The 19,557-nt window shown below is 66.4% G+C and overlaps 1 protein-coding gene across 1 annotated transcript; it reads left to right on the plus strand.

Annotated features, from left to right (window-relative positions):
- The first annotated feature begins 489 nt into the window (after positions 1 to 489).
- On the plus strand, positions 490 to 16,774 carry EXOC3L2 (exocyst complex component 3 like 2). Its single transcript, XM_067556557.1, has 11 exons — positions 490 to 1,168; positions 4,239 to 4,872; positions 5,130 to 5,244; positions 5,579 to 5,689; positions 6,684 to 6,784; positions 7,885 to 7,995; positions 8,604 to 8,739; positions 10,257 to 10,379; positions 10,738 to 10,893; positions 11,676 to 11,797; positions 15,601 to 16,774. The coding sequence occupies exons 1-11, from the start codon at positions 490 to 492 to the stop codon at positions 15,902 to 15,904; spliced, it is 2,592 nt and encodes an 863-aa protein (XP_067412658.1). The 3' UTR covers positions 15,905 to 16,774.
- The last annotated feature ends 2,783 nt before the right edge of the window (positions 16,775 to 19,557 follow it).

Genomic DNA, 19,557 nt, shown 5'->3' on the forward strand with positions numbered 1-19,557 from the left:
GGGGTATGTGGAATGGGAGTACAGGGCATGCGATGGGCTACACTGTGGGTTGGGGTACAGGGCATGCGATGGGGTTCACTGGGATGGGAGTACAGGCGTGCGACGGGGTACACTGTGGGATGGGGTACAGGGCATGCGATGGGGTTCACTGGGATGGGAGTACAGGCGTGCGACAGGGTACACTGTGGGATGGGGGTACAGGTGTGCAATGGGGTACACTGGGATGGGGGTACAGGCGTGCGATGGGGCACACTATAGGATGGGGATACAGGTGTGCGACGGGGCACACTGTGGGATGGGGGTACAGGCGTGCGACGGTGGTATACCTTGTTTAGGTTGCGGGTGGGTGTTACGTGTCCCAAGCTGTTTCTTCTCCTGTAGCCCTGGGATCACCTCCACGTCTCTCGTGTGTGGGGGTCCCCCCCCAGCAACCCCCACTTGGCGCTGACCCCTGTCCCCTGTATTGCCAGGTCCCGGTCAGCCGTGGCCATGCCGGTCCTTAAGAACTCCTCCAAGCTGAAGATGGCCAAGGCCAACGGGACGCCAAGCAGTGCCGGGGAGCTGATCCTGGGGAAGGAAAGCAGCACCAACCCCTTCGAGGAGGACTTGGAGGAGAACTCGGGGGACTCCTTCCTGGGGGATGTCGCCCCCGGGGAAAGGAACCCCTTCCTGGAGGACGAAGAGGAGGAGGAGGGCGGTGGCTTTGAACGCAACCTCTTCAATGGCACCCTGGAGGAGCACTTCCCGCGGCGGGCGACGCTGGAGAGGCTGGTGGGCCTGTCCCCCTTCCGCCTGGGCAAGGGCAAGAAAGGGGCGGGCAAGGAGAAGGCTCCCAACGGGGACAGAGGGCCCGAGCGGCGCTCCTTCCTGGGCCGCATCCTCCCGCTGGCCGAGGGGGAGCCGCGGAAGGCGCGGCGCCGTTCCGAGGACATCAGCCTCCTGCAACGCTTCAACGGGCGGCGCAAGGAGAGCCCGGCCAGCCCGGAGAGCTGCCCGGCCGAGCGCGACGCCGAGGCCGGCAAGCGCATGTCCTTCCTCAAGCTGGGCCTGGGGGGCCGGGCGCACCGGGCATTGCTGGCGGACAAGCCCAGCTCCCCCGAGGCCCCGGAGCCGGCGCCCAGCGCCCAGGAGGTGGAGACCGTCGCCAAGGCCAAGGAGCCTCTGTCAGGTGAGCCGGCGCACGGCCATGGGCTTCGGGCACCGTCACCCCAGCGGGCTCCCCCTCCCTGCTGGGCGGGCTGCGGGAGGAAGGAGGCTGGGCGGGGAGCTGCAGCTGGGTTTCCAGGCCTGGGGAAGGACCCCCGAGGGGATGTGGGGGGAGCGTGGGCCCCGGTAGGGTCCTAATGCACCATCCCGGGGATGGGGCCTGCCAGTCAAGGGCTGTGTCCCTTTGGGCAGGGGTGGGGGAGGATAGATTTTCCCCCGTGCCTGACTCTCTCCCCCTCTCAGGCAGCCCCCCCTCAGCAGCCTGCCCCATAAGCCCCTACAGCTACCCCTTCCCAGGAGCCTCAGCCACGAGGGCGCCCCCCTCACCGTCCCCGCCAGGAGTCCCTACCTTCCCCACCTTGCTCCTTGCTTCCTGTTTCCTGGGTCCGGCCGGCTCCCGGTGCTGAAAGGAGCTGCCGTGGTGAGGCAGGGCATGCTGCGTGCAGAGTGGCACCCTGCTGCCAGCCGTGACCTGTGCGGGTTTAGTCCTGGATCTGGGAAGGAAGTGGGGGTTAGTGGTTAGATCAGGGAGGACTCCCCGCCCCCCCCCCGGCGGAGGAGGGGAGTCAGGACTCCTGGGTTCTATCCCTGGCTCTCCTGGCTGCGTGTGAGTCCATTTACTTCTCTGCCTCGGTTTCCCCATCTGCACCATGGGCTCTTCCCATAGTTGGGCTGACTAGCGCATCGCTGTGCATGCGGTGAGCCCCGTCCCTGGGCGCTGGGGTTCCTGGCTCCGCAATGGGGCAGCCGGGCTCTTGCTATGGGTCCTTGGCAAAGTCCCCCAAAGCACAGAGGTGCCGTGGGTGCACAGCACACAGCACAGGATGCAGCCGGCGGCATGGGATGGGCCCAGCCTGACCTGGGACCTGTCTGTGTGCCCCGCCCGTGGCCTGAGGGAGCCTGGGAAGGTGGGGGGGTGCCAGCAATTGGGAGGGAGGGGGCCAGCGAGGCCCCCATGGGGAACAGGCAGGTAACTGGACCCTAAAGTGAACCCCTGGGAGCGGCTGCCCCAGGGCGCCCGGGTCTGGAACAGCCAGTTCTGAGCAGAGACCTTATCGCCCCCACGGATCAGGTGGCTGGAGCCGCTCTGTCTGTGGCGGACGCCCCCCTCCCCAGACAGGCCCTGTTGTCTCATCCCGGGGCGTGGAGAGCAAAGAACCCACCGATTTAAGGATCCTTTGAGGTGCAAATATCCCGCCTGCAGCCCTCTCTGCTTGAAAACCAGCCTGATCCTGGCTCCCTCCCGGGGATCAGGCCAGGTGCTGGGAGTTCACACCCTGGGCGGAGACCCTGGGACGCTGCGGTGAGGGGCAGGTGTAAGGACTGATACAGACATAGGGGGTCAGGGTGTGCGCCCAGCTCCGCATGCTGCCCTGGGGGGGGAGGGGGTCTCTGCCTGTGGGCACCCTGGGGTGGGGGACTGGAGGGGCCATTCTGGGGCTCCCCCTCCAAAAACCCTTGGAAAACCCAGAGTCAGATGCTAAAAATAATCCCGAGATGGGCCTAGAAACCCTGCAGTAGTGCCGTGCTGTGGCTTTCCTTGCCCCTGGTACATTCCCAGCTGCCGTCAGCAGGGCTGGGAATGGGACGTTTCCATGCGAATGCCAGCGGAGATTGCCCCTGCCACGGCGCCGGGAGTGGGGGCGTGGAGACTGTGGAGTAAAACTCCCCTTGTCTCCACCCGGGGTGGGCGTCCCGCGGGGCTCGGCCGGCACCGCCCCATTGCAGGATCTTGCCTGCTGGAGGCGAGGTTTGGCGGGCACAAACGCTGGCCCGGCGGGGAGCCCGGCGGTCGGACTTTGTGCCCGGAGCACGCGGCCTGGGGGGAAGGAAGAGGTGACCCTGTTGCTTTGTTTCGCCAGGGCCACGGGGGGCACTTCTGGGCACAGTGCCCCTTTCCTTGCCGGGAGGGTCCTGCTGCAGGGCGAAGGTCACTTGTAGGTCACATATGGGGGTCAGAGGTCCCAGGTGGGGGTGGGGGTCGCAGAGCAATAGCTGCAGAATATTATTTTAAGAAACATTCTAAGCCAAAGGGGAGCCCCTGGGATCTGCCCTGGCTGCCCAGCCCCCCACACGGCCCTCCGGGGTCCACAGACAGCACCCAGGGACTGAGAGCACCCCCTGCCCCTCCCGCCCCTGTGCTCTGCCGCTGGTCGAGCGCCTCTCCCTGGCAGGGGAGGAGAACGGCGTCACTGTCTGCTCCCCCAGCAGGCCCATGCTCCGTGTCACCAGCCCCGCTCGGGTCCAGGGCTGGCCGTGGGTCCCAGGGCTCTGCAGGGCTGTGTCCCCCAGGGCTTGGCCCATGTGCCGTACCCATCACCCCACCCGGGGCCGTGCCTCCCCCCCAACACTGAGCCGTGTGCTGTGCCCCAAAGCCTGGCGGCTGGACACCAGGGTGAGGGCACCGTGGCCAGCTCATCTCAGGGCAGCCAGAGTGACATGGGCTCGTGGGTGCGCTTGGGGCCGTCCCCCACCCAGCCCAGCCAAGCTGCTGTTTGATTTATGGCTTCTGCTGCCGGCTTCCCCCGGACGCTGACCCAGCAGCCAGTGGGCTCCAGCAGAGGGAGCGTCTCGCCCCGCTTTGCCGATGGGAACCACCGGTCAGGGCAGCGTATCCCCACCTGGCTGAGAGGTGAGCTGCTGGTGGTACCCACACGTGCCCCTGGCAGCCGGGTTCAGGAGGCCCAGCCCTCACTTGAGAGAACGCCCCATTCAGCCTGCAACGGAGACGCTCGCCGCCCAGTGGAGCTGGCAGCTAGCGACGCCGGCTGTTCTACATGGCATCTGGGGAGATGGGCAGAGCCGGAGCACGTGTGGGGTTAGCACTCCCGACCCACAGCCTTTCTGTTCCCACCTCTGGTCTGCTGGTGCCCCTCAATCCTGGCCTATAGCCCCCCGCTGGGGCAGCCCTGGGCTCCCCTCCACGCCCGCAGCTGTGCCGGTGCCCCTCAGTTGTGACCCACAGCCCCTTGCCGTCCCGGTCTCCCCTTTCCCTGGGGCTCCTGCTGACCTCTCCGCTCCGCTCCCTGTAGTGCTGGAGATCCTGAACCTGATCCAGCAGCGGGACCTGCCGGCGGCGGACGAGCACATCATAGAGCTGGAGGCAGAGTGCAGCCGGGAGGCCTCCCCGAGCAGCGAGGGCGGGGAGGGCACCAAAGACGGCAGCCGCAAGACCAAGGACGTGGCGCTGCTCTACGATGCCCTGATGCAGCAGCTCTGGGCCGTGCTGGCCGAGGCCCTGGAGGCCAAGGGCACCTACCCGCCCCTAGAGCTGGTGGTGCGGGTGATTGAGCAGGAGGAGGCTGCGGACCGGCGGTGGCAGGACGGGCAGGGGGGCAGCGCCGGGCCCCGGCCCCGAGCCATGCGCCGCAGGTGGGCTGAGGCGGTGAAGGGGGCGGTGTGCGAGCGGCTGGGCCGGTGCGCGGAGGGCAGCGGCGGCCCCCTGGCGGGGCATATGGACCGGCTGACCCGCCGTGTGGTGGAGGACCTGGGCGCCGTCAGGAGCCACCTGCTGCCGGCCTATCCCCCCGAGTACCAGGCCCTGGCGGTCTACGCCCGCAGCTACCACGAGGGGCTGGCCCAGCTGCTGGGCGGTGTCGTCCAGAGGAACCTCTCCATCGCCGAGCTCTACTTCCTCCTGGACTGGCACAGCAACACCTACCGCAGGTGAGGGGGGCGGGCGTGGGGGCCGCAGCCGGCTGGGGTCCCCCGGGCCGGTGCTCCCTGGCGGGGCTGGCTCCTGGAGCTGAGGGGGGGGACGGGACCGGCTCTGGGGTCGGTACTTGGCACTGGGGAGGGCGGGATGGGTTCGTAGCTGGTCCTGGGGCTGTGTGAGGTGTTCCAGGAGAGGGCCACGTGAGCCCCCCTGAAGTCTGCGCAGGGCGGACATGGCGGGGGGCCCTCACAGCTGTCTCTGCCCCCAGGGAGGTGCTGGGGCGGCTGGACATTGCCCCGTTGCTCAGTGCCCAGGAGCAGGAGCCCCTGCTGCCGCCCGAGACCCAGCGCCGCTTGGAGGAGGCCTGCGTCGCAGCCGTGAAGGTAACAGGGGAGCCCGGGTTCGGCAGGTGGTGCCCACCCCCCACGGCGCCTCCCCACTCCACCCCCTCCCCACCCCAGGGCACCTACCCACCCTTTCCCTTTCCCCGTGGTGGCTCCGAGCTGGGAGTGGGTGATCCCCCCCCGGCGATAGTCCAGGGGGCTGTGGGTGTCAGTCCTTTAATAAGCAGGTGGCGGGGGGCTGATCGAGGGGGGTTTTGGGGAGCACAGTCCTGCCGAGTGCCAGGGCCCGTCTGGGAGCCAGCTGGCTGGGCGCTGTAGGGAGGGGTGGTTCCTCCCCCCCGGCTGCCGTGACATCTTTGCTGTTTGCACCTAGACCAAGATTGCGACCGACATGAGCTGGGAGCTGCGGGAGGAGGAGAAGCGCTGGGCGCAGGAGCTGAGTCGAGAGGACGGTCGGCTGGAACTGTCCAGCAGGGTGATCTCGGTGCGTCTGGGGCAGGGTGTCTGCACCTGTGCGCGCCCCTTCCCCGCCATGCCTGGCCCCCGGGAACCCTGCCCGCCCTGCCTGGCCCCCGGGAACCCTGCCCGCCCTGCCTGGCCCCCGGGAACCCTGCCCGCCCTGCCTGGACCCCGGGAACCCTCCCTGCCCTGCCTGGCCTCCGGGAACTCTGCCTGCCCTGCCTAACCCCCGGGAACCCTGCCCACCCTGCCTGGCCCCCCATGTCTCCCTCATGCCCTTCCCCCTGGCCTGCCCCTGCCACACACATGCCCCCCTCATTTCTCTCCCCCCATCATTCATGTAATTAGCAGTTCACGCCGCTGGGCACTGGTGCCCTTCGGCCTCAGGCCTGTCGTGCTGGCTGAACGGGGCCGGGAGTTCTCCCGCTGGGCCCAGGGGTGCTTGGTGTGGCCGGGGTAGAGGCGCAGTCCGTGTCCCAGCCGAGGGAGCGTGCTCCATGGGAGCCTGGGGCCAGTCTGGGACCTGGTCTGGCCTCCCACCCCTCTCCTCCCTGGGGCCATACTGGTGGCCTGGCTCTCCCAGCTCCTCTGGGACCCGGGGTGCAGAGTGGGTCCCATGTGCCCATCTCCCTAGAGCCAGGGCAGGGCTCTAAGCTTATCCTTGGGCTCACCCGGCCGGGATCCCAGCTCTGCCCGTCTCGCCCCCTCCCCAGGGGAAAGGCCTCTCCCGGCTCTGCAGGAGAAAGCTACCAACATCATACAGCAGCTCTGACCCGAACGCCTGGGGCCTGGCTGGACCTGCCCTGAGCTGGCAGCTCATGGCCCAGGTCTGCTGCTGCCGGGGCTTGGGCGGGGCCTGTGGGGCGCCCCCTTTGTCGCTGTCGTGGGCGAGTCAGTCGTGCCTGCTGGAGGTTGGGGTCCCCCCAGTCCATGCACCCAGTGAGAGGGGGCTCGGGGGAGGGGGGGGCACACTCCCGGCTCCCCCCCGGCAGCTCAGCGGCCTGCTCCTCTCCCGGCAGTTGCTGAAGACCCACGTGGACAGAGCCCCACAGATCACGCCGGAGTTCGGGGAGCGGATGGTGCTCTGCTGCCTGGCTGGTCTGGCCGAGTTCCTGCAGAGGTGAGGGGGCTCCCTGTGGGGGAAGGCAGGTGGGGGGGGGCGGATTCCCAGCGGGGGAGCAGAGCGTAAGAGGGCTTCCCATGGGCGGGGAATCGGGCTCCATAAGTTCAAGCCCGTGAGTTCAGTATCTTGTCGGGAGCCTTGGGTGGGGAGGGAACGAGGATGCTCCCATGGGGCACGAAGCAAAACCTGCGACTCTTGGAGACTTCGGCTGAGATCAGCGCAAAAGCCAGCGAGCTCCCAGCCGCGTGAGCCGGTGCAAGCGATGCGGCGCGGGGCCTGGCTGTGCGGAGGGCCTGGCGGTACGGACAAAGGAGCGGCTTTGTCTCCAGCGTGCCAGTCAGGCCGACGGGCCAGGCTCTTCCGTGAGGATGGAGCCCAGCTAAATACTAACGAGCCCCCTCCCCGTGGCGGTTTGCCCTGCCCAGGGCCGGCGCGCCAGCAGGGATCTCCATGTTCTCACTCAGCCTTCCCGGCCCCCGATCCCGCCGGGTCGCCGACAGAACGGCGAGGTGTCCTTGCTCCGGGGGTGTTACATGATTCATGCCAGTTCCACCCATTGTCGCCCATTATCTTGCTCAGGCTGGTTTGCGGTTATTGCTCCCCTGTTCCTGCGGGTGCTGGGTACCAGTGTCTCCCAGGGACATTGTCCGAGCCCCCCAAAAATTAGACCCTTGGTCTGTGCAGAGCTCACCAGCCTGCTGTACTTAGCTACGCTTACGCTGCCTTGCTTTGGCTGCTGTCTTCCAGGACTTCTGGGCGACAGGTTTCTCTCCCCTCCCCGTGCCGTGCGGGGTTTGGTCTGGGGGGGATGTGTGAGGCTGGGAAATAGGGAGGATGGGGCCCAACGAGGTGACAGCTGAGTGGAGGAGACGGGGCCAGCCCAGGGAGCCTCCGTGGGGGTGCTGGTCCTTCCCGCTGGAGCCCTGGGGTCCATCAGAGAGAGTACTATGGGGCATGTGCCTGGGGGTGCAAGGATGCCCTCGCTGGGCAGGGAGGGGTGGGGATCCCCCCACAGGGCTGTCCTTGGTATGGGAGGCCGGGGATCCCCTGGGGCCCGAGGACACCCTTCACCAGGTGCCTTCTCTCCCCCTTCGCAGCTTTCAGAGCCAGGTGGAGCGGTTCCATGAGGCGCTGGGTGAGAGCGGCCCCCCCGCCGACAGCTATCTGGGCAGGACCATTGCCCAGGTCAACTGCTGCCCCCCCTTCAGGTGAGCACCCCCCCCCCCCGGATCCCCTCTGCCTGCGTAGGGCTGGGGAGCACCAAACCTGGGTGCTGGGGTGAACCAGCCCATGTCCTGTAGCAGACACGCTGTGTCTCCTGCCATGGCTGTGCCCCCCCCGCTGGGTTCTCTCCTGGCCGTGTCCCCTGCCCAAGGCCTCTTGCTGGGTTCCCCCCCGCCATGCCCCCCACCTGGTGCCCCCTGCTGGGTTCAGCCCCAGCTATGCCTCCCCAAGGTACCCCACTGGGTTCCCCCCCCACGGCCGTGCCTCCCCTGAGACCCTATGCTGGGCTCCCCCTGGCTGTACCTCCCCAGGGTGTCCCACTGGGATATCTCACAGCTGTGTCCCCCAAAACTCCCTTGCGATGTCCCACCCCCACCCCCCCAGCCATACCCCTGCTGAGTTGTGCCCTCTGGCCCCCAGCTGTACCCCAAGACCTCCTTGCTGGAAAGCGTGGCAAGATCTGTCCCGCAGACCCTTGCCAAGGGGATGGGGGCAGGGCTTGGATTTTGGGGCCCAGCGCCCACTGCCTGGGGGGGGGGGTGTTGCTGCAGTGCATTGTGGGCCGGCTTGCTGATGGACGCCGTTCCCCCAGGAACTACGTGGAGGATCTGGCGCGGTTTGGCCACCCCGAGAGCGAAGCCCCTCGGCGCCAGGCCAGCGCCGCCCTGGACCGGGTCACCCGGCTCTGCAACCGCGTCCTGGCCCAGCATCTCTTTGAGGAACTCAGGGTATGTGTATGTGGGGGGCAGGCTGGGGCACCCGCAGGACTCTGGCCGGGTCCGTGTGCGGGGGGCATGTGGGTCTGTCTGAGGAACAGAGCGTTAGGACCCCTTAGGAAAGGGAGAGATAATAAGACAATAAATATCATGACGCCACTATATCAATACATCGCACTCCATGCATGGGGTACTGCAGGCAGCTCTGGCCATCCCAGCGCAAAACAGAGAGACTGGAATTGGGAAACGGTGCAGAGAAGGGGAGATGGATCAGCTTCCCTAGGAAGAGAGTTTAGAGAGACTGGGACTGTGCCGCTTGGAAAAGCGGGGGGGGTGTATGACAGAGGTTTATAAAATCATGACTGGTGTGGAGAACATGAATAGGGACTTGTTAGTTACCCCTTCCCATAACACGAGAACCAGGGGTCACCTGAGGAAATTAACAGGCAGCAGGTTTAAAACGAACAGAATTCTTCACACGCCACACCGTCAACCTGTGGAACTCACTGCCAGGGGATGTTGCGGAGGCCAACACTATAACTCAGTTCAAAAAAAGCATGAGATCAGTTCGTGGAGGATAGGTCCATCAGTGGCTATTAGTCAAGACGGGCAGGGACACAGCCCCGTGCTCAGGGTGTCCCTAAATATCCACTCCCTGCTTCCGGCAGGCAGACAGCAGTGGATGGATCTCTTGATAATTGCCCTGTTCTGCTCATTCCCTCTGAAGCACCTGGCACCGGCCACTGTCAGAGTTAGGACGCTGGGCTAGACGGACCCTTGCTCTGACCCGGGGTGGCCATTCTCATGTTCCTATCTGGGGGGCGTGGGGCAGGGGTCAGGGTTCACGTCGCGCTCCCCGCCCAGGCCAGGGATCCAACCCACAGACCGATTTCAGTGATGAATCCTGGGCACGTACCACCTGAGGCACATCGCGCATATGCTCAGAAAAAGCTGGGAGGTGGGGGGACAGGGCAAGGTGGCAAAGGCCCCCATTCGCCCCAGCACAGACATGAGCGCTGCCAGGAAAGGAAGGGGGCTGCCTCTGGAGGCAGAGGGCTGGGCACTGCCGGAGGAGGGGTGCACCGGGGTGCCCTGCATCTGGTAGCCCATGCCTAGCTCTCCGGGGCACTCAAAGCAGGGGGTGCACCCAGGACAGGATTCGGGGCTGTCCTGGACTCTCCTAGGGGGACTAGCCTGGAATCTCTGCTCCCCCCCCCCCGGGGGTTTCTGGGGGGTCACAGCCATCTCTGAGCCCTGGAAGAGCAGGATTGCTGCTGCTGTCCTTCACGGAAACCTGGGGTCCCCTTCCCCTTCGGCCCCCACTGCCAGCCCTCTGGATCCAAATGGAGGGGAGGGCAGGGGTGAGCAGGGTCAAGCCAGCAGCCTGTCAGAGGGGGCGCTGCTGAGATCTGTCCTGCTCCTGGTCCGGCTGCAACAGCAGACAGGAGTGGGGCGTCCCCGTGTGCCCCCCCAGGGGGTGCCCGGCTCTGCCCCCTGCCCCGGTGCTAAGCCTGGCCTCCCCTTTTCAGCCCTACTTCCACAAGCTAATGAAGAGGAAGTGGCTGAACAGCTCGGAGGCCTTCGACGCCATCGTCGCGCTGCTCACGGACTATGCCCAGAAGCTGTGGAACATGCAGCCGGAGCCGTACCAGGTGGGCGCTGCTGGGGGCGCCGGGAGGAGCCGCCGCACGGGACAGGGATGGGGCCGCCAGCCTGCCTCTCTGCCACCGCCTGGGCAGAAGGGAGAACGGGCACTGCCGCCCAGACGCCCCCTGCCCCCAGACGGCTCCACCGCCACCCTCTGCCCTGTGCCCTGGGGCGGGCACGGGCCTGACCCCGCATCTTTTGCTGCTTAACTTCCCACGTTCCTGCCCCAGCGCCACGGCTCTGGCCTCAGTCCTGCCCCCTGCCCTCGCCCCGGCCCTCCCAGGGACCTCCCCCCCCCGCTGCTGATCCGGATGCTCTGCCTCTCCCCTCCGCTGCCCGGCTGAGCTGCTGTGTCTGCCGCAGGCGCTGGTGACCGAGGTGCACCGGCGGGTGCTGATGGAGTATGTCCGGCCCCTGCTGCAGGTCCGGCTCATCTGCAGCTCCGCCAAGATGAGAGCCAAGGTGGCGGCTCGGCTCCAGGAGGAAGGCCGCCAGCTGCAGGAGCTCTTCGGCCGGCTGGTGAGCCCGAAGGAGGCTGCGGGGGCCCCGGCCCTGTAGCTGAGCAATGGGGTGGGGGCGGGCGGCCCTGCGGGGATCCCCAGTGGGCCTGAATCCCCACCATTGCTCAGCGTGGGGCGCCCTGTAGGCTGGCACGGGGGCCTGCCCCGAAGGGCCTCTGGAGAGGGAGTCTCAGCTGCAGGCTGCCTGGAGGAGACTTCCTGGGCAGTCCCAGAGGCAGGAAGAAGGGTGGGTGCACCCCTTGTCGCGGAGGGCGGAGCCTGGGAGAGCCAGCTGGGCCTGGCTTGGACAATGGGGGTAAAAGAGGGAGGGTGAAACCTAGCCCGGAGGTATGGGGGCGCCCAGCATGAACTGTCGCCATGTGTCGGGGGCTGCACAGCCACGGAGCCAGAGGGGTCCTGCCCCGTGGAGTTCCCCGTGTGAACGGACATGGGTTGGGAGAGGAAACTGAGGCATGGAGCAGGCGCGGTGACGGGCCCAGGCTCCCTCAGTAGGGCAGTGACAGAGTCGGGATTAGCAGCAGCCTCCAGCCCTGCCAGCTGTGCCATGCTGTGCTGGGCGTTGTGCACCCGCTTGGCTGAGCCCCATTGCTGGGGTTCTCTTGTGGGGTCGGGGGGGGGGGGGGACTGTGTGCGCCCCTCCCAAATCCTGAGCTCCAGTTGGTTCATCCCCTACGTCTCGTTGGTAGTGCCAGCCTCTGAATGGCACAGTCGGGGCGGGGGGTTCTCCTTGGCCCCTGCCCCGTCCCCTCTCCCTGTCCTGACTGCCCCCCCTGCACACAGAAGTCGACCTCGTCCTGGCTGAACACGGTGGTGCCTCACCTGGCCGAGATCCTACAACTGGAGGACACGCCCTCCATCCAGATGGAAGTGGGCATGCTGGCGCAGGACTTCCCTGATGTCCGGTGAGTGGGGCGCACCTGTGCCGAGCCATGCTCGGGGCACTGTGGGGGGCTGTGGTGGGACCCTTGCCCATGCACCTTCCCCAGCAGAGTACCCCAAATCCTTCCATCCCCAGTTCAGTCCTCTGGAGGAGCCCCCAGCGTAGCTCCATCATCAGGGCGAAGGGGGGCTCTGGGGAATGCCAGCGAGCTGTGGGGCAGGGTGGGGCCAGCTCCATGGTGCCCTCAACTGCGCTCCTGCTGCCAGGGCTGGGGGGGCCTGCCTGGCTTCCCCCCTCAGCAAGGGTGTGCAGGGGGGGTCGGTGGGTGGAATCTCCTGTGCAGTGCCCAAAGCACTGGCAAGGGGGCACCGTGCTGCTGGCAGGGGCACTTTGTGGGGAGCTCGTGGCCTCTCGGGGCTGTTAAAGGTCTCTCGGCTGAATCGCAGCTCAGCTCACGAATCCCCCTCCATTCCTGCCCCACCGGGGATCTCTGCCCTGCCGCTGGGGCGTGTTAGCTGCCGTGGCTCGCCCCAGACGTGGCCGCTCTGCGGTGCTGGGGAGCTCTGAGACCCGGCAGGGGTTACAGCTGTGCTGCCTTCTCCGCTCCCCCCTTGCCCAGCCAGACTCAGCCGGCTCTCGCTCCTTTCTGCCCACCTGGGCGTGGCAGAGCCAGGCGGGCTGCGGCCCAGACATTGCCCCCAAGCTCCGCGGCCACGGCCGCTGGGAGCTGCCACGTAACACAACCAAGCCAGCAGAGCTGAAGTGGGGCTGTTACTCGGGTGCTCGCCACGTGCGGGAGGGACCTGGGCTGTCACAGGCTGTGGCAGCCACGCGGCCCCAGGCAAAGCCCTGGATGAGCCAGATGGGCGCTGCCGCTGGGGAAGGAGCCCGAGGGCTGGGGGTGGTGGAGAGGGGCCACCCCTCGCTTCGCCTGGGGCAGCACGCGTGACTCCCAGCTCCCGTGGGTCTGCACAGTCCCAGAACCCCACTCGCCTCCCCCGTGACCTCTCCTCTAGGGGGCGCTGGGCCACGCTCTGCCAGGCAGCAGGCAGCTTGCTAGTCCAGTATCTGGTGCTCTTAGAGAAGGCCAGCAGCATGAGGTCCACAGTCCTTCCCCCTCCCCCACTGGGGGTTGGTTCCTGGCCCTGAAATCAGCCAGCTCTTGGGGCCAGGCCCAGCGTGGGACTCCATGCTTCCTGCGGCAGTGAGTTCCGCAGGTCATCCCTGTTGAGCCAGGAGATTGACCAGGGTCAAATGGCTCCAGGGCAGCTGCGGGTGCCAACTCGCCACTCTGGCCGGGTGGGAAAAGGGCAAATGGCTTTGCCAGCACTGGGAGGGTTGCTGCTTGGGACAGGGGAGAGTGCCCCACATGCTCCCCCCACCCCCCGCCAGCAGCAGCCATGGGAGCGACCGCAACCCAGTGGTGATGCTCCCTGGGGCAACTCCCCAGATGCTCCCCACACGCCAGCGGAGCTGAATGCTGGCAGCCCCCTGCAGGGATTCCCCAGCTGCCCTGGTCCAACAGGGATCAAATTCCTGCCCCACTTCTCCAGAGGCTGCCCTGTTCGACCCTGCCCCACATGCTCCCTCCAGCAGGAGGCAGCACTGATGCACGCTGGCAGGTGCAGGACGGTGCTGGCGTGCCAGTCCTCCCCATGGCACTAGGCCCCTGCTGTGTCAGGGGCGGGCAGGCCAGGCCTTCAGCAATGTGCCTCCCGGGCTCCTCAGCGGGCCTCCCCGCACTTCCTCCTGTCCCTCTCCTGTTCCTGGGGTCGGGGGCTCTGCCTGCTGCCCTGGGCCTGGGGTCGCTGCTCCCACCACGTACGGCCGGCGTGGGAGGCTCCAAAGAGCGGGGCGCTGGAGAATCGGCCAAGCAGGGAGAGGAGCAGGCCGGCGCGGGTGGGGGCGAGTCCCTGTCTGGCAGAGGGTGGCTGGCACCCCAGGTGGCAGAGAGCGGCAACTGGTCCCCAAGCGCTGCACAAGTGCGTAACCAGGGTCAGTCCCGGCCCCAGAGCGCTCGCCCTCCAGGAGCCAAGCCCTGATCCGGGGCAACGGCACCCCCCGGCGCGTCCTCCCCAGCTCACCGGCTGATCGCACGGGCAGCAGCTGCCAGGACACCCCCCGGCCCAGCCTGACCCCTGGCCTGGCGGCCAGAATTAGAAAGAGGAGCAAGCGAAGCGGGCTCCTGGACGTGAAACGCCGCCCCCTTCCTCCGCGCTCCCAGCACCGCTTTCCTGGAACTCGGAGTTAACAACCCACTTCCCAGGATGAGGGGAGATAAAAATACCCGTGGCGCTGCCCAGCGCTGGGCTCTGCCACGGCCGCCTGCGTCACTCGGGGGGCAAAGGGGGGTTATCGTGCTCCTGGAGCGGCTTCTTTTTCCATCTTCCGCTGATTGCATCCGGGCGCGGTGCTGGGAGGTGACAGATCGCCTGCGAAGTGTGGCCGCGGGCCGTTTCCTGCAGCCGGCCAGGGCGGGGCAGTTAGCCGTGGTGGTTAAAGACAGGCCGGAGGGGAAAAACAAGCGGCTGGGCTCAGACAGGAAGGGGCCCGGGAGCGACTTCCCGCTGGCAGCCAACTTGGGGCAATTAGCCTTTGTGGCCACTGGGGGTGTGGAGACCGGGGGGAGGGGGGGGGAAGGAGCCGGGCATTGAGGGCTCCAATTTGAGGGGTGGGGCGTCAGGCTTGTATACCCCCCCTGCATGCAACCCATGCTGCCTCTCTCCCCAAACCTTCCCCCACCCATCCCAGTGCCCGCTGGCCTGGCACTGCCCTGCCCTCTGACCCAGGAGCTGCCTGCGAGTGGATCCAGAGCACCTGCCTCTGGAGAAGATTCCCCCTAAAAGCAGCTCCCTACCAGCCGGCTGCATCTTCCCAGCAGTGGGATTAAAAGGTCACGTCCCCCCCCGTCCCCCTCCCGGTGCTCCATGTTCCCGGCTGCAGACAGCTCTGAGGAAGGAAGTGTAGCAATTGTGCCGGGTGCATCTTCCCTCCTGGAGCTCGCTGGGGAGAGGGGATGTGTGCGCCACGTTCTGGCACCGCCGGCAGCTCACGCCAGGGCCCAGGAGCAGCCTGGGGTGCCAGAGCTGACCCCAGCGGGGCCGTCCTCCAGAACCAGCTCTGGGCCGTGGCAGGAGTGCCAGGCTGGCCCCTCCGCGGGAGCTGCCTGGGAGCACGGAGGCTCGGGAGGGGGAGGCCGGCGGGCCGGGGCTGTGCTGATTACACGGGCGCTCTGCCAACATCCTGAAAGTGCTGGCCGGAGCTTCCCGGGCTTTAAATAAACTCCTGCCCCGCGGTGCGGCCTGCCGCCCTCACACGGCGGGTGTTGGCTGGGGGATCCCAGCGGGCAGCAGGCTGACACCGCCGGGGCGGGCTCTGATTAGGGGGATCCCCACGGCCGCAGGCTGATCCTGGCTTGCTGACATCGCCGGGAGGGGAGACTCCACTTGGTTGTGGGGAGTGATTTCCCTCCGGCTCTGCGGCCCTTTGCTGAGCTCCCCTCAGTCAATGTCTCTCTGCCCCGGGTGGGGCACGGCTGCCAGGGCTGGGGGGTGCTCTCCTCACTGCCCCATGACGGGGGCAGCTGCGTCCCCAGCCCCACTCACATGGGGTCCTTCCTTGGCTGGGAGGAGGGGATTTTGCTCCCTGGGGGTCAGTCTCAGTGGCTTCTCCTGTCTCCGGGCTTGCCCTGGTTGCAGACTCTGGGCGTGGCTGTGCCCCCCATGGCTGTGTGCCCACGGGTGTGGGCATGGCTCTGCCTCCGTGGCCGGGTGCCCAGGAGCGCATGGGCTGTTCTGAGCAGCGCCCCTTTCCTCGTCTCCCTAGGAGCAAGCACGTGGCGGCCCTGCTGGACGTGCGGGGTCTGCGGAACCAGGCCCAGCGCCAGGAGATCTTGGCCGTGTTGAAGGACCTGGAGCTGAGCGAGGGCGAGGCGCCGCTGTGCCGAGAGCGGGCCTTCTTCTCGGAGATCCCCGCCACCCGCGAGGTGCGCTGCTTCCCCGGGGCCCTGCCCCGCCTGCCGCCCGCACGCCTCGCCTGCCTGGGCAGGCTGCGCTGTTGGCGCCCGGGCCCCACGCCCGGCCTGTACCAGCCACCACCAAGAGAGCAGGAGGCTGAGGCCCGGGTGTGAGCCGAGCCCCTCCAGCAGAACCCAGCGCCCGGGACACAGGGAGCCTCGGTCCCGTCCGGGCCCTAACCCCTGCGGGCCCCGCTCCGGCCCCAGCGCGTCTATCCTGAACTCGCCCTCGTCCGCTGTGCCGGCGTGATCCTGGGAGCCAAGACCGGCGAGAGCCGCCGAGGGGCTGGCCGTCAGCACCCCGACCCTCCGGCCCCCGGGCGTGATGCCCGGTGCTGCCGTGGGGGGGATGCAGCTTTCGTTCTGGACCGCAGGCCCCCACCCCTAGCACCTGAGGGGCTGGTGCCCAGCGCTGCCCCACAGCAGGGGGTTGGGCTGTTCATTGATGAAGGAAGGGCAGGGGGCAGCCCTCCCTAGAGAGACGCACTGGGGCCCCTCCACGCAGCAGCTGGGGGTGGGCATCGCCTCCGTGCCCAGCGTGTGGGGCGGAACGGGCGTGAAGGTGTCCAACAAAGAGTCGCCCGGCCCCTGCGGTCAGACATGCCAAGGGTGGGTTTGACCCTTTGCCCCCCTCCCTTCTCTGCCCCACTCTTCCTGGGGGGGGAGGAGACTCAGCAGTGCTCCCCCCCCCCAGCCATACCCCCGCATCTGCCCTGCCCTCCTCTCCTCCGGCTGCCCACCGGCGGGATAACTCCGGACCCCCAGCACCCCCGAGGAGGGGCAGGATGGGTGCCAGCCACCACCGACGCCCTGAGCACACCTGAGCCTTGGGCACGACGGCCTGTTGTGGTGCCCCCCCACCCACCAGTCGAGCTCTGAGCAAAGCTGGTGAGGGATGGGGCTGCAGAGGCAGGGTCCTGGTTCTCCAGTGTCCCCCCCAAGAGGGGCACTTTTTTTTGGGTTAAGAAATGGCCACCATTTTTGTGGGACCTACTAAAAAAGAAAGTGTGCAAGCAGCATGTGCTGCTGCTGTGTTGGGGGCGGGGGGGGAGGAGTGTGAGGGGTGTGCTGAGGGGGGGGGGCAGCGCTGGGAAAGCCAGGGCTGGACTTTGGCATCTGTGAATATAACCCCCCCACCGCACATGGGGGCAGAGAGAGCTCATTTCACCAGGGGGAAGCCCTCTGCCCCACAGAGGGTATCTGCCCAGTGGCCCGAGACCCCCAGCTGTACCCCAGCCGTGGGGTGGGGGCACAGGTGGGCGGGGGGGGGGGTGGAGTTCAGTCTGTAACTGTATGATAAGGAATAAACACGTTAATTTAAAGGTCCCGCTCAGGTGTCTGGGTTCGTCCGCCCTGAACTGGGCTCCCGAGGGGCTGCCGGGGAGTGGGGGGGGGGAAGCTGGGGGCTCTTTCCCTCCCATTCCCCAGCCGCTGACCCCTTTGCCTTGTCTCTCTTGGGCTGTTCATTCGGGGCAGCTCACTGGCTGGTGCCAGGGCAGCGGGTTCCCTGCCCGTGCCTTGGGCAGCGCCTGGCACAGGTGAGCGTGTGTCTCCCCCATGGTGCCTGCCCGGCCCCGGCTCACACGCACAGCATGACCCTTTGTCCCAGCCCGGCCTGGCTGGGACACACCCCCCCCCCCGCCTTCCCCCCACATCCTGGCCAAGTCGGCGGCGGTTTCCAGGAACAGTCCGGCTGGCCCCAGCGGGGCTCGGTGCACGCGAGTTGGCGCGGCAGCAGGGCAGGGGGGGCTCGGCTCTTCCCACCGCCTGGGGGCAACATGGATCAACCCCTGACCCCTGCCAAGGGGGAATCTGGGATGCGGTGCCCCCCCCTTCCTGAAGGCTGCGCCCCAGGGGCCCCCTCAACCCTGGCTTGCTCCAGGGAAGCCGGTGGAGTGCGGCTGGGGCTCGGAGAAAGGAAATTCCTGTGTGTGAGGGGAGCGAGGCTGGGAAAGTCGTCAGGCCACGCGCTGCCAGCCCTGCCTGGGGGGGGGGGGGGGGGGACCTGCCCCGTGCCAGTATCTGAATCCGAGGGGGAGCAGGGCCCTAGGCCAGGCCCAGGCAATGGGGAGCCAGAGGAGGGGGGCCGGAGGCAGCAGGGCCTGGGACAGGCCTGGGTGAGGGGGCACCTGAGGTGGGGGCCAGGTGTGGGGGAGGGGGTGGAAGGCAAATCTCCTTTGCTCCCAGCCCCCCCCCCCCCACTCTGCTGGTGCCCCTCACGCCCACCCCACAGCCCGCTGCTATCCCTGCCCTGGGCTCCCCCACACAGTGCCCCTCACGCAGCCCTCCCCCCCCAGCCTCTCAGGAGTCCCAATACAGCAGTAACCCTCCCCGGGCCGCTACACTCCCCTCTGCCCTTGTGCCCTGACACCAGCTCACCCCAGCAAGGGGCCGGGGGGGTGGCTGGCCCTGGCGTGCGCAGCTGCTGGGATGTCGTGCTCCAGGAGTCATTGAGATCTGGCCTGAAACACAAACATCCATCAGTGCAGCACGGCCGCAGGACGCGCCGACACCCGGCCCGGCCACATGTAAACATGGCGAGGAAGAGCGGCCCATTCATCCTGCCAAATGTAAACTGTTCTGATAGCAGAAGAATAGCCAGGGAGCGGGCCAGGTCCCCTTCCCCCCAGCACACTGCTCCCGGCCAGGTTTCTCCCACCCAGCTGTAAGTGGCAGGTCCCAGGCCCTGGCCCTGTACCATATTTCCTAGCACACAGCCCTGGGCTGAGCCCCGATGGCTCCTGCTGATACCGGCCGGAGCCCGAGAACCCACCAATGCAAAGAGGTTTCCCCAGGGGTTTGGGGAGGCTTCAGGGTGGCCGGCAGCGGCTCAGGAACGTGGGTACCCATCTCGGGGCTGCCTGGCACGAAGCAGGCCCTATGCCCCTCGCTGGCTGTGAGCTTGATGCTTAGTCTTCGCCAACCATTTGTGAAGTGTATGTGATACGACCCGTGCCCAGGGTTGCCAGCTGATAATGCCAAGGTCAGGGCGGGCTGCAAAAGGAGAGCAGATTCTCCCCACGCTGGTGGGTGACACTGAAGCCTGGCTTTCCAACCAGCCATGAACTGCTTCTGATTACCCCACATTGGATATCAAGAAGCCAGTCCACAAATGCCCACAGCCCCCTTCACTGCATTTCAGCTCCAGGCTCCCAAATCAGCACCAGGTCCAGCAAAGAGACCAGTTACTAGAACTCTCTGCTCTTTGCTAAAAAGGTTCCCTCTGACCCCAAGGGGTCAGCCACAGCACCAGATCAATATAAGTTTGGATTTTACCTAAACTACCACGCTGTCAGCCAATCCTTTAGTATCTAAACTAAAGGTTTATTGTACAAAGAAAGAAATAAACCATGAGAGAAATGTTAAAGGGTTAAAGTAAATCACAGATATACAAATGATTAAAAGTCCATATACTTCAGGTTTCTGGAAGAAATGTGGATTTGCAGGCTTGTGCAGTTCGCTCTGGTTCACATCCAGTACCTGGATCGGTCTAAGTCCTTCGGTTCAGTTGCAAGATGAATTGGTCCAGAGATAGGTGTATGTCTGCAGACTGGACAGGAACAAAGACAAGATGGTTTCTCTGGCTTGATCTTATAAACCCCTCCTCCGGCCATGCGGCCTGTGGGCAGTCACAAGACCCAAAATGGAGTCCATAGTCACATGGGCCAATCCTGGTGACTCCTCCGGTGTGCCTGGGGTCCATAGTCACATGGGACAGTCCTGATGCTTCATCAGGTAGGCTGCCTGCAATGGAGTCCAGAGTCACG

The sequence above is a fragment of the Emydura macquarii genome, unplaced genomic scaffold (genome assembly GCF_026122565.2).
Source record: "Emydura macquarii macquarii isolate MOO-44397 ecotype Brisbane River unplaced genomic scaffold, CSIRO-AGI_Emac_v2 contig_1790, whole genome shotgun sequence".
NCBI classification, from domain to species: Eukaryota; Metazoa; Chordata; order Testudines; family Chelidae; genus Emydura; species Emydura macquarii.